The 15000-nt window shown below is 43.8% G+C and overlaps 2 protein-coding genes across 5 annotated transcripts in view; one reads left to right on the top strand and one right to left on the bottom strand.

The window, feature by feature from the left end:
* LOC308306992 (ras-responsive element-binding protein 1-like) overlaps positions 1-12015 on the bottom strand; it is an 80909-nt gene extending 68894 nt beyond the window's left edge. For 3 of the 4 annotated variants that reach the window (XM_080752052.1, XM_080752055.1, XM_080752054.1), the window contains exon 1: positions 11773-12015. The gene's annotated coding sequence lies outside the window, so the exon portion shown is untranslated. Of the gene's footprint in view, positions 1-11443; positions 11522-11772 lie in introns of those variants that run through there. The other variant, XM_080752053.1, reaches the window with a different exon arrangement.
* On the top strand, positions 1532-3630 carry LOC308306764 (uncharacterized protein; the record flags this gene model as incomplete). Its single annotated transcript, XM_080751809.1, has 2 exons — positions 1532-2050; positions 2629-3630. 2 exons carry the CDS (start codon positions 1532-1534, stop codon positions 3148-3150), a joined length of 1041 nt encoding a protein of 346 aa, XP_080607935.1. The 3' UTR covers positions 3151-3630.
* Positions 12016-15000: the final 2985 nt, after the last annotated feature.

The raw sequence follows: 15000 nt of genomic DNA, 5'->3' as shown, positions 1-15000 counted from the left end.
TGCCGTTCGTCCCAAACCGCGGTTAAAGCAGGACGAGAGAGACCTGTGCAAGCATGTTAAAGATGGGAGATGAGGTCACGACGAGTCAGGGATGACACAGTGACACTCAGCGCTTACTCAGCACCCATGATAACACACGAAGTAAAGCCAGGCTTCCATTTTGGATTGACCTACCGTCTCCTCTCCTCTCCTCCCCCCTCCCCCTCCTGCTTGCCTGTTGCTCAGGTTGCTTTCCCGAGTCAGGAATTTGAAAAGCGCTCAACCTCATTCCTCTCTCCTCTCTCTCTCTCGTCTTCTCTCCCTCTCATCAATCTCACAAACACACCACCGGGCCGCAAGTCGAGTTAGCTTAGCCAGCTACCTTTAGCTTAGTCAACTACTTTTCATACTCTCACACGGGATGGAAAAACTAGAAACTACCGTTTCAAAAACCGCATCCCTTTTCCTCCCTAGTACCCTCTTACACCCTTGTTTTCATGAAATGAACTTTGCAGCAGTGTGATTTGAGGTACATCCGTAAGAGTGGAGCTTCCTGGTGACACTGTGGTGTGTGTCTTTGTACTGAGGATGGGGGGTGGGGTGGGAGGTGAGAAACAGAGACCATTTGGGGCCAAGCTAACGACTTCAAAACACCCTCCCCCGTGCACACACACCTCTGCCTGACCGTCTTGTCTTTCTCTCTCTGCTTCTACCTTTCCCCACCACCCCCCTCCCAGTCCATAGTTTGAGAGTCGCAGCACCTTCCCAGTGACACCTTTGATAAGCACGGTGTTAATTTGAATGTGTGAACATCTCATCATCCTCCTCACTAATTGACGATGGCCACTTGTTGCTCAAGGGTTGCCTTCTAGACTATACTGGCCACTTCAGCAAGTAACCAACCTTAATAGCTGAGCTACAAGCATCAGGATGCGACGCGTGAAAGCTTTTTGTAATGCGAGATTATTTTTTAAATACTTTATTAGCAAGTCTTAGGTAGACTATTGTCTATTGTATTGACACTATTGTATTGACACTTGTCGTACAACTAATTATAAAAATAAGTTTGGCATTTTACTCTACCTGCCACTTTGGCAAGTAGCCAACCATCACCTGTTTAGTAGTAAACTTCTACCATCCCCCCCCCCCCCCCCCAACTCCTTCTGCCCTCTCCTCCTCTGCTTTAAACACCTTAGTTAACTGTTCAACCATCGGAAAATAGACACCTCCTCCTCCTCCCTCCCCACATCCTCCATTTTCTCCCGCTGTCTTAAGGCCTTATTACACGGAGGCGCTGCCGATCTCATTTTGGATCGTTTTCAAAATGAGATCGCCTTTACACCTCGCATTGGCTCATATTGTCTGCATTTACACGGAACGCACCATGTAATGCAAAATGCTGTAGTTCATATGCCCGGCCTACAGGTGGCACTGGAAAACCAGTAAAAAGAAGAGAATGCGCATGCGCTCAAACCAGTGACTTCCTTCACTTCCTGCCTCTCTCTTCCGTCTCCTCTGATAGCTTTTCATTCACAACGTAAACACCAGAAGAATGGCAGCATCCGCGAGCGCTGGTAAAAAGGCTACATTTGTGTGGACTGACGAGGAGTCAGAGCTACTCCTTCATGTTACACTAGATTATAAAACGAAGAAACTGCAGGAGAATGTCGACTGGGAGTCCTGCCTGACCAAATACAACGACATATTGGTGGACTTTGAGGCGCGGTATTCACAGTTTGTTGACAACAACAAATTTCCCCATGAAGTCGGCGCCATCAACAAGGACAAGTTAACAGCCAAACTAAAGGCCGTCCGAACGAAATTCAGGGGTGCGGTGGACACAGGGAAAAGGAGTGGACATGGGCGTGTGGTGTGCCTATATTTCGAACTGTGTTCCGAGATTTGGGGTGGATCGCCTGCCACGAGCGCTATGGCCGAGGGGTTCGAAACGGAGGACTTGGAATCATCTCCAACGGGACCACCTTCACCACACTCCCAAAACGAACCCAACGAAAGTCAGCCAGCTGATGACACGGCCAACCGCACAAATCATCGCAGGGATATGCTCCAGGTAATAACATGTGTAACCTTAAAGCTAACGTGCTTCCTCTGGGCAACTGACTTTCCCCCTTGGGACAATAATTAGGTATCTATCTATCAACTACAGGCTACAGGCTCAACTCAATGCGACATGCTGTGAGCTTGTAGATCAGCTGTTTTGTACAAAAAGTGTAGCCCACAATATTCCCATAATCGCCTGGTGACATGCTTAAAAGCAGGTTATATAAATGATTAAAAGTAATGGTTTTATGGATTACTATAAGACATAACATGGTTTCATACTTGGCAATAATTCTGTATTGATTTCAAGTTAGATTTTGATTTCTAGTAAGCTGTTCAAATGTATTCTCTATGCAAAACTAGCTGTGTCTGCATGGAATACACATTGCACCCCCCACGCGTGCCTCCCCCACACCCAGGTTAAACAAAAGCAGCCCCTTTCCAGGTGTCATCTGTGATTATAATTTGCATTGTTTCAGAAAGACAGTACAGACAGGAAGGAGACAAGACAGTCATCTTCCTTTTTGTGTGCTAAATCAAAGATCAGGATGACAAAAGTAATAACATTTTTCTGTTTTTATTTTCTAGGCATCGCTGACCGGCCACAGAACCAACAGGTTGAGGAGAAGTCTTCCAGCTGAACATTTCATGGCTGAAGACCTCAAAATGAAGCAGAAGATGTTGGACTTCATGGCGGACTCAGCCAGGCGCAGCGAGGAAGCAGCAGACAGACGCAGTGAGGAAGCATCCAGACGCAGTGCAGCAACCATGGACATTATAGTGGGCAGTATTCAGGAAACTTTAGCCCTGATGAAGCGGTTAATTGACCAACCTCGCACTGTACACCCGCACGGTAACAGCAGTGGATATGGACAGTCCCAGTTCATGCCTGGCCAGTACCCTGGCCAGTACCCTGGCCAGTACCCTGACCAGTACCCCGACCAGTACGCTACACCCCACAGGCGCTCATTATTCTTTGCCGGCGACCCACATCCCTCCAGATCCCATACACCCTCACCAACATTCATGAGCCCCCATCCACCAGCACCAGCCCAAATCACCCCACAGCGGCGAACCCCCTCCCCATTCGAAGCAATTGAAGATGCTTGAAGCACAGCTTCACCTCACAGCGTTCCCCATTGCTTTTGCACAAGATTGTAGTATAATACACACATTAGCACATTATACCCTTTTTTCCCCTTTTTCTCATGCACAATAACCATGCACAATAACCAATGTCCTTACGCCTGTTGCTATGCTCAGACACTTTATTGTATATTTTACTGTTTTTATTTGATTATTTTTCTTTCTTACGTGCATCTGTCAAAGACAGTTCAGGTGGCAGTGCGTTTATTTTGCACACGTGTTATTTGTGGTGCCTTATTTTTTACATCTAGACCTCAGGACTTTTTGGAGTGTGTAGTATATTGTAACATTTTTATATTGTAACATTTTTTGTATATTTTAACTGACTACATATATTTTAAACTGACTACCTCTTGCTTTTGTTATATTGTTGACGTGCACTGCACTCTGGACATTTTTTTTGTAAGTGATTGATAAATAAAGTTTGATTTGATCAATAACAACTTGTAGATCTGCCCTTTTTCAAGTAATTGTATTTCAACAAATAACAGATGTATATTATTTTGCAAATTTTACTCAAGTTAATCAATGCAGATTTGTATCAATAATTTTACCATTGAGAGTAGTTATAATTGGGGATCTTTGAAATTAAAATGGTTGGGTAATCACTCCTGGAGCCTTAAAAATATATTCTCTTATGGGGGGTCCCTGGCTTATCTTCTCTAATGGGGCTGCATGAGTTTGCGAACCACTGACTTACATGATTTCGATGAACACAATAACTGATCAATAAGAGAACGTTTAGCTGCACTGGTTTGAAGAGCAGCTTATTCCAGCATCAATGCATGCATCAGATGATCTATGGACTATTTTCTTACGATAAACATTAACTAAAGCCTATAACATGATATAATAATAGACCCTTACAAGACTAACTGACAGAGTACAAATGGAACCAAATGGACCCGTTTGGGTTCATTCATTTAGTATATTGATGCCAATGCTTGATATGTTTTATTCTTAACATTTCAACAGTGTCAAATTATTTATATTGTGGTTTTGCTACCTATATATATATATATATATAAAACAAAAACAAAAAAAAAAATATATATATATATATATATATATAAAATATATTATATATATATATATATATATACTTTTCCCAACACTGCAATCTAGCCATCTGAGTACATTCTATGCACTTTATACACAAATAAAAAAACAAGGTTCAAAGTTCAAGGTGGTACTTTATTTTCACGTTTTGTACAGATACATAAATGGGTTCACTTTTAAGAATGACTTTTTGGCAGCTTTTCCAAAAGTATCAAATCCCTGGACCATTATACTACAGTATCAAAGTATAAAAAATTGAAGATCTACAAGCTTGACATGCAGCGTGAAGTGACACATTTTGAGCAATGAGCATGTAGACATATCAAATCAAAATAAAAAATATTCAGACATTTTCCACACAAAAAAGACGTGAAGGACATAAAGGCTCAGAGCATCTTCAAAGGTACTCGTGCAACAGCGTGGTATATTACAAAAGAAGTTCAGCTTTTCAGTCCTTAAGGGTCAAGGTACTCAGCGAGAACCCTCCTCACTCTCTTGCCCTCGGCCTCATTGGTATCAGTAGTATAACGATTGCACTCTGTGGCAGGCTGTCTGTTCCGTTCTGCTTCCAAGGCTGCCAACGAGACCTCCTCCGTAGCCTCCTTGTTGGCCACACAAAAATTGTGGAGGACAAAGCAGGAGTAAATGACATAGGGCAGGTCATCCATGTTTATGTCCATAGCCCTTCGTAGCGCGCCAAATTTTGCCTTGAGCTGACCAAAAGCGCACTCAATGACCATACGTCCCCGACACAATGATAGTCCAAAGTACTGCTCCCGAGGTGAGCTACCACCTAGTGCATAGTCCTTCATCAGGTAAGGCAGCAGTGGGTAGGCAGGATCACCCAGAAGATAGACTGGTATAGGCAACTCGTGCTCCACAAGCCGTTTTTTCATAGCAGGAATCCTGCCACTCTTCAAGTCTTTGTTTATCTGGGAATTGGCAAAAACACGTGCATCATGCACACTCCCTGGCCACTTTACCACAACATCAATGAATCTGTACTTGTAATCACAGGTGGCTTGTACATTAAGGGAATATCTGCTTTTCCTGTTGATGTAATCCGTCGAGTTGGCTCGAGGCGCCTGCACGTCTATGTGGGTGCCGTCGACAGCTCCCAAACATTGCGGCATGCCATGCGCACGTTCGAAACCAGCAACCAGATCCTCCACCTCGCGCTCAGTACATGGTTTTTTGATGTACTTTGGTCCTAGGTGTGTGGCGATAGCTCTGCAGGTCTCCCGTATAATGACCGATGCAGTCGGTCGGGACACGCCGAAGGAGTTAGCCGTCTTTAGTATCCTTCCCTCATCGTTCAGGTAATACAAAGTCATTGCAACCCTCTTCAGTGGATCAATCGGTGCCCGCATATTTGTAGTTTCCTTTTCGATATGCGGTCGTAGTTCTTCGCACAAGGCGACGAGAGAGGCCCTGGACATGCGGAAATTCACCCTCCATTCACGTTCTCCAACAACACCATTGACAAAATTGTCCCAGAAATCGCTGGTCCTGCCTGGAACCACCCAACACTCCCTTCTCGTTGCTTTTCTCGTTCTTCTCCGGGGTGGGTTTGTCATGTCTAGAAATTTTAGAAATCGTTGGTGACGCAAGTGTCCTTTTCGTCGGTGTTCTTCTTCTTGGAGCAGTCGGTGTCGCTCTTGGAGCAATAATTGTTGGCTTAAAAGTTGTAGCAAAAACTGTAGCTGCTGGCACAAGAACGCTAACACTCCGACCTCCATTGCTACTGTAGTGTTGCTACTGTAGTGTTGTTGTTGTTGTTGTGGTGTGTGTGAGCAACTAGTGGGCTGGACCCTTCATGGAGCAGGGGAGGAGGAGCAGGGGAGGGGGTGTTATGACATCATCGCACTCTCCCTCGCCGATTTCCTTTATTACACAGCTGCGTATTTGATGCGAAAACGCACTTTTCCACTTTCAGACCCGAATTCAAAAAAGTGTCGGATTAGGTCATAAAAACGCGTCTCCGTGTGTCAAAATGGCCGTTTTACTACTAAAAACTACCTGGTAATAAGAAATTCGTCTCCGTGTAAGAGCCCTCTTAACTTCTCAGCATCTCTTACTTAACCGTCTGTTGACTTCCCCTTTGCCCCCTCCTCCTGCTCCTCTGTACCTGCTGCTGTAAACCTTCACTGTCACCTCCTCTCTCCTCCCCACACCTTTCTTGAACCGTTAACCCAATCTTCTCTCTTCTCCCATGCCCTCCTCCTGTCCAGCCCGCACAGGGGACAGAACATAATCTTATCTATAAAAGGAGGGTCTATAAATAGCGGCTGGGCAGAGAGAGAGAGAGAGAGAGAGAGAGAGAGAGAGAGAGAACCAACAGGCATCAAATCATCTGCTGATATTGTAAGGGGGTCCATGCATGCATGTGTATACATGTGTGTGTGTGCGTGTGTGTGGGGGGGGCTCCTAAACCGCAGTGAGCAATTACCAGGACAGGATCAGTATCAGAATGTCTTTAATGTTAAGAGTACGGTGGCCTGTGTGGGACATTTGTCCCAGGGACTACTGGTACAGCAGTGTGCTGCACGCACGCACGCACGCGCACACACACACACACACACACACACACACACACACACACACACACACACACACACACACACACACACACACACACACACACACACACACACACACACACACACACACACACACACACACACACACACACACACACACACACACACGAGTATAAATGATGCTCTAGTCTAGAGCTACAGGTATGATGTAGCTAATTAGCTAGACCTGACCTGCATGTTAGTTTTGAAGCTATCACAGTTAGCATCAGTTTGGCATTGACTCCAATGTATGAGTGTATTAGGCCTATATTATAATTAATTATCATGATTATATTTTTTTGGCCAATTATGGAATATGGATGTGGTGTATTGGAACCCAAACTCCTGACACCTTGGTTCGGTGTGATTTTAAATCCATTTACAGGGAAGCAACGACTGACTGGCTGTGCTACCTAAATAGATGGCATCAACAGATTAGTGACCTAAGCTAATTGAAAAGAAGCGGAGGGAGGGAGAGAGACAAGATTGGAAGAGGAGGAGGAGGGGTGGAAAAGGATGCACAGAAAAAGAGGGAGGAAGAGAAACGGCAGGCCAATGACCCGAACCGTCATAAATAAATAAAAAACGGAGTCCTTGTGTGTGAAAAGTATTTCTTGGTACGCTTTATAACTTAACCTCTTCTAGTGACAAGCAGAACACACACAAAAAAGTGAAATCATTGTGCTTTTGCTGTAAAATCCTGATAATATATATACCGGTATATGGAATTTGGTACACAGTTAAATCCTCATGTGTTACATCAACTCCAAAGAGTGCACAAATGGAGCTCTAACTGTCTCAAATGAGATTTGCACACTCTCAGAGTTAAACTAACGCTGAGGGGTTTACTGTGTGTAGAAAGACATGAGTTGGTGTTGTTAACTAGTGTGGGCCATTATGATTCCATCACATGACAGTCAATGGACAGAGGGATAGAGGGATGGTGAAAGGAGAGATGGATAGAGGGATGATGAAGGAGAAAGATGGAAAGATGGATGATGGAAGGAGGGATATATGAAGAGGGATCAAGGTAGGGCTGCACCTATCGATGATCTTTGAGGCAATTATTCTATTGATTACTTTGTCGATGAATTGAATAATAGAAAAGTGTGTTATTTATAATTTAGATTGACCACTTAAGCATTATTTTATACTTCATAACATGCCGGTGGTACGCAAAAGTTTTGAAAATAGCAGATCTAGTCCACTTTTTTTTTTTTTTTTAACTTTTCACATATAATGACATGGGGAAATGTAATGGTCGATTATCAATCTTTTATATATATATATATATATATATATATATATATATATCCACGAGTTTCCAACGCCCCATAGTGCTGCATTGCGCAAACGTCTGCATCGAGGTTCCGCCGCCGATTTAGAAGCTCACAACGGGTTGCATCTGCGACGCGACGTGAGCTTGTATGTCTGCTGTTAAACCCGGAAGTTTGGTCCTGATAGTCTCCAGTAAACCCCCGGGGAAACTTGTGGATATATATATGTATATATATAGTCATAATTTAATCTAATAACTGTGGCACCCCTAGATAGAGGAATGATTGTGATAGGGATGGATGATGGGGTGAGACATGGATAGATGATAAGAGGGAGGGGGGGAGGGGGACTTAAAGGAGGTCTAATATGGAGACAATAGTCTCTGAGGGAGGAAGAGACCTTTTAATTATCCAGCTACAAACGGCTTCCCTATGGTGAACACATGGCCCAGTAGAATACAAACACTCACACACACACCCGTACACACACACCACACAATTACAATCTTACTTTTAACAAACACGCTACAAATTTTCATCTTATTAGGCATGGTTGTTAAAACATTTTACATTTTAAATACATTACAAATTAAGTTTAAGTTTAACTGCTATTTGGAGGAGTGAAAACAACAATATACCGGTATGCAATTTAATCTTTCACCCCCTAAACCAAAAATGTAAGCTTGCTAGCAAACGTAGTTTGTTTTAAATCTGGGCGTAAACTGATCACTGGTCTGTGTCTACCAGGCCTGAGTTTGGGATAGTTTGTTTTACTCGCTCTTTATGTTTCATCACCTGTAAAGTAAAGTAAAACAAGCATCCCTCCCTCTTTCCATCCATGCATCCCCTTGCTTTTCTCTCTGTTCAGGCTCTGTCATGTCTTTACACGATCATGACTGCAGGCAGTGTGTGTGTGTGTGTGTGTGTGTGTGTGTGTGTGTGTGTGTGTGTGTGTGTGTGTGTGTGTGCGCCACAATTCCCACAAAAGCACATGCAACAATGGAGGATGAAACAGCCTTTTTGTGTGTGTGTGCGTCACAATCTATGCAACACTATCACGACAAACAACCAACACCACACAAACAAAACGGTACAGAACTAATCCCAAGTATCCACTGCAAACTAACCATACAAATACATCTAGTTGTGCAATGAGGAAGCAACATCCTCATCACGAAGGGGGCCCCGGCCGCCCTGTCAGAGCACGCACACAAACACCACACAAACACCACACACACACACACACACACACACACACACACACACACACACACACACACACACACACACACACACACACACACACACACACACACACACACACACACACACACACACACACACACGCACACACACACGCTGGAAGATGAGAATTCATCAAAAAGGAAGGAAAAAACTTTCATCAAGTTCACCCGAGGAAATCACATGAGGAATCCACACACACGCACATCTACTTTGATGCTTTGATTAAACTGCCCCACACACATAAAACCCCATACATCTTTATCATTTATCATCCATCAGTAACCGCTGTCACTTATAATGTGGAGTGGAAGGGCGAGTTAATGACCCCCCCTCTTGTGTGTGTGTGTGTGTGTGTGTGTGTGTGTGTGTGTGTGTGTGTGTGAGAGATCTGCGCCTGTCGCCGAGGGCCTCGCTAGCTCGGCTTCAGTGTAGAATTTCGTAATGGAATGCGAACTGCTCATCCGGATCTCAACTCCTCCTGCCTCCTTTCCAAGAGGAGAGGAAAGGAGGAGAGGTTGACAGAGAGAGAAAAGGGGACGAGGAGGAGCAGACATAAGGAGATGAAGGAAAGAGGAACAACACCATCGGCAGGCGAGCGCTTTACCAGCTGTCTGCAGAATAACCATCATAACAACAAATCATGTACGAAAACTATCAACGTGTTGCATCCCTCAAAAGTTCAGCAAACTATTTTTAAAGTTCCTACACACAGCAGCATGACAAGTTACACCCCACGGAGGGAGGAGAGATAGACAGAGACAGAGAGAGAGGGAGGAAGGGAGGGAGGGAGGAAAAAATGCCTAGCAACCATTATCTAAGCAGTATACGGCTACGTTGCAGTTCCCCCAGAGACAGAAAGGGAAGAAAGAAGGGGAAAAAAACACACCCATCAATGCATCACCTCTCTTCTCCGCCATGAGGCTGAAGAAACTTTGACAAAGTTACGCCAACAAACTAGCCCTATCAATTATTGACCCAAACAAGCGATAAGAGAGAAGGTTATATGCGATAAACTAAAAAGCCCACACGGCAGCATCCCTGCCTAATTATACCACTAAAACATTCTATATCAACCCCCACACTGTGTTAAAAAGTCAAGACCGGTGGATGTGAGGGTGAAGAAGAGAGGCTTGCCGAGCAAAACGTTATAAGAAGCTTTTAAATGGAGGGATGATGATGTCGAAACAGTTTGTAGCAATGGCTGGTGAGTGAGAGACAGAGAGAGGGGGGGGGGGGGGTAGGGTGGGGGGGAGAGGGAGGGAGGAGTGGATGCAACAGGCGGCGTCAACCGGTCGAGGAGGAGGAAAAAATAAACTCTTCTTCCAACTTCTATTAAAGCCCCCCCAACACTGAGTGACACAAACACACTCCGAAGATGATTATACGCCCCCCCCTCTCCTCCCCCCCAGGTCACGCACCACACCATGCTGTAGTTTCTTCAGTTAAACTTTAGTTCTGGTGTTGTGTGTGTTTTTCCCCTTCCTGCCAAGCCAAGGTCATACATACACAGGACTGTAGCTTTAACTACAACACATGGCATCATGGTTAGAGAAACGAGGGCTCTGACGGTGATCAAAGTGCAACCTGAGATATGATGAAGATATGGATGCTCGGGTTAGACTTTGACCCCCCACCCCCCCTCCCACTCCAATCCATCATCATTAAAAATAAACACATTAAATTAAATAAAACATGCATTAAAATAAATACATTAATCACTAATGTAGTCTACTGTGTATAACCCCCCCCCCCCCCCCCCCCCTTCCCCTGGAAAGGGAGGCATTTAATATATATGTCGGTTAAAAGTTACGTGTTAAAAAAGTTAACGTCTCTAGGCTACTTTTAACTGCAACCATCCCACATTACAGGTCTCCCTTCCTCATCATCGAGCGAACGAAACCCAACGTTTCTAGGAAACCAAACTTTTACAGAGAATGCCAACGACAATCGTCCGGTAAACAAACAAACAAACACACGACAACTTTGTGCGGTGCAACGCATCGTTTTCGGTTTTTAAAGCGTCATTTAAAAGCTAATGTGCGAATGAGGAAGGAGAAGAGGGGGTCAAATTCCACCGCTTGAGAGACACTCACTCACCGCACACACTGATGAGCACAGCATCAGCACGCAGAGCAGAGCAGACCGGGCCGCGGCGACGGCTAAAACAAACTCACCTCCTCCACACACACAACACACACATCTCTAGCTTCAGAAAAACTCGCAACTTTTTTCAGTTTGAGGCAACTTTGTATCCACAAGTCCCACTCCCATCGCGACAACAGCAGCCACGCACATCACACCACGCGCGTCACGTCGCACACATCGACGAGTACGCGGCATGGATGAGATAAGAGACCGAATAAAAGTTTTAAAAAAGTAAGATAAATTAAAAAGGGGAGAGGAGGAAAAAACCCAAAGCGACTTACGCTTGACTTTGTTGGGGTTGAGCTGCTTGCGCCGAGACATCGCGGTGTGGTGGTGGAGGGTGGTGGTGGTGATGGTGATCAGATGAAGTTATAATGATGATGATGGCGATGGTGATGTTGGGAGGATAAAAAAAAGAGAAGCTGCAAAGTTGTTCCGGAGAGAGAGGAGGAATCAAAATGGCGTTTCTCTCTTCTGAAGGATGTGCAAAGTCCGACAAACTTTGTTTCGTCTCCTCCTCTCTCCTCTCCTCTCTCGTCGTCTCCTCTCCTCCTCCTCTCTTCTCTTCTCTCACTCACTCCTCCTCTCCTCCTCCTGTTGCTGCTGCTTATCTCCACATTAATTAATCCCCTCAAACGAACCGATCCGATCCCCGGGAGGGGAGAATGTTAACGAGAATTAGGAAGGAGGAAAAAAAAGAGACTTGTTGCTGGATGGAGGTGAGAGAGAGGAAAATAGTTTGGCTTAATTCGCTTCTTTTCCTCCTCCCACTGTTGTAGGACTCCCAACGCATGCAGTGCTGCTGCTGCTGCTCTCTCTACCTCCCTCTCTCTCTCTCTAAACCTGATAAGTAAAGCGCATCACGTGTTTAGACTCTGTGCTCTCCTAGGGATGTGGCCATACTAGAGAGGCTAGAGGCTGCAAGCATCTCTGTGTGAACGAGAGAGAGGAGGAGGGGGGAGGGGGGCGAAAAAGACGGAAGGGGAGAGAGGGGGGCTGGGGGGGGAGCTGGGGGGCGGGTTAGAGAGAGAGAGAGAGGCAGAGAAAAAAAGTTGTTTCTTCTTTTTTGGGAAGGAGGAGGACTTTACAGCGTGGTACCCTCGATCTGCACACTTAACTCTCTCTCTCTCTCTCCCCCTATATTCTCTCTTTTCACGAAAAAAAGTTGAATCCCAATACTTTTTTGGGGGTCTGCAACGTCTTCGATTGCAACTCGCCCCACATTATAGGCCTAAACAGCTGGATTTGAGAATAAAAGTTATCCTGCTTTAGAAATAGTTTTTGAAAAGTCCTTCAACGTGTGTGGTGGTTTGTCTATTTCTTTGATGAGGAGGAGGATATAGGCTAATGATAAATACATACCAAAAGGACACGTCAACCTGGCTGGGTGGGAACCTGTTTGATTAATGCTCGATGGGAATAGGGTGGCCTGGGTGTTAAAAAACCTATCCAACTTTTAGGTTTCAGTCGTTATGTTGGGTTTTTAGCATATCTTTAAATCCTCTATGTAAAGTTGGACCTCTCAGAGTAAAATGAACACTCACACTGGGGGTTTAGACACTTTGTTTTGCAGTGTATTATAGGCCTTGTGGGCGTGTGTTGTAAAGTAACTGAGTACATTTACTCAAATACTGTACTTAAGTACAGTTTTGAGGTACTTTTACTTTACTGTAGTATTTCCTATTTCCAATAGTTTTACTTCTACTCCACTAGCCTACATCTCGGATCCAAATACTACTGTAGGCCTACAGGTTACTTTTACTCCACTACATTTATTTGAAAACTTTAGTTACTAGTTACTTTGTAGATTTCGATTATTATTAGATTACAAAACATACATTTAACACTTGAACCCTATTTAAACTTGCCTATTTGAAAATAGCAGATGCGTTGTGAGCTTGTAGATCTGCTATTTTCAAAAGATTTTTACACAATTTAGATGGGATATTCTTCATAGTAGCCTACTTTTGGTACTTTAAGTACATTTTGATACCAATACTTTTGTTATGCTACTTTTACTCAAGTACATTTTGAATTCCGGACTTTTACTTGTAACAGAGTATACAATCATCTACATTGCAGTATTGATACTTTTACAGCTTTTACTTAAATAAAACATTAGAGTACTTTTTCCACCGCTGGTGTAGCAGTACAGGGCTGTATGTTCTTCCCACATTCCTCCAGCCCTATCATCTCCAGATTCACACCAGACCCCTCCCCGCTGCGACCACTAGGGAAGTCTACATCCATCCTATAGTCCAAGTGGGAAAGGTCGCGTTGTGATTGGCTGTCTGGTTGCCGTGGGATACACACGCTGTCCTTAATGTGATCTTAGATCACTATCTGATGGGATCTTTACTGTGGAGTGAACGGCAGACAGAGAGGCAACCTGTTTGTTTAGACATGATAATGATGTTGGTGTTTTTTGTTTTCTTCTGGGAGATCCTTAAAAAGTCATTAATTAACTTGAACCAAATAATACCAATGATTATTATCTGTCATTTAATGTTTTTATGAATTGAGTAGGCTACAAAAGGACCCTAATAAACAAGCCCTTGTGCTTTCTTGTGGTTAAAATCTTATTAGTAGACCTTGTATCTGAACTGTAGGCTACTGTCCTGTGCTTTTCCTATAATAAAGTCAATCAAATTTTATTTTATATCAATATTGGTTAATTTACGGTAAATTATTTATCATAAAGTAGGCCTATAATATGACTTTCTATGACCCTCTTTTCTTTATGTACGTTACTCACTGGAGAGGAGCACGCATAGGAAAATAACTATGATGATATTGATTTCATCCTCCTCTTTACCCATTATGCTGTAATGATGTGACAATAAAGTTGATTCTGACTCTGTCAGCGGTTGCCTCACAACCAACCTGCCAATCATATCACACCGACCATCCCCCCGGGCTATGGGATCTAAACAGAAACTCACACATCCTCCCGCTGTCTGATCTGGTCGCTGCTGCAGCCGTGCAGGAAGCGCCTGCTCCAATATATTATTCATATTATCATTATTTATGTTTTCCAATGTGTATTTTCTTTATTTGTGTATTCATTATTGGCATTTTTGTTGTCTGGGACGTTTTAAATTCGTTCTCTGGGTCTCTGCCTCTCTGGATGTATAAGTTTTCCTGTTGTCGAGCAACAAGTTCTCTCTGGCGCTGGTCTAAGATTGGTGGTGGTTGCCATGGCAACGCCAGCTCCCTGGACAACTGATACAACTTTGGTTGTTTTCGGTGCCTTGGATGTAGGCTACAACTGACTGACATACCTCCACTAAAACCCTACTTGTTCTAGCATAATAGTGAAACATAGTTTACTTTTTTTAAGAAAGGAAAAAATGTTTGAAATTTTGCCCAAAATAGGGATAGGGACTCCAGGGTTAACTATGACAGTGTCAATTGGACAGTGATGGAAGAAGTACTCAAATGTTTTACTCAAGTAAAAGTATCAATACCCTATTGTAGAAATAGTCTGCTACAAGTACTAGTTCTGTATT

This window comes from Nannobrachium achirus, assembly GCF_963921795.1.
Source record: "Nannobrachium achirus genome assembly, chromosome: 21".
NCBI classification, from domain to species: Eukaryota; Metazoa; Chordata; class Actinopteri; order Myctophiformes; family Myctophidae; genus Nannobrachium; species Nannobrachium achirus.
Note: the sequence above shows the minus strand (reverse complement) of the source record. Positions and strands in the feature narration are given on the sequence as shown.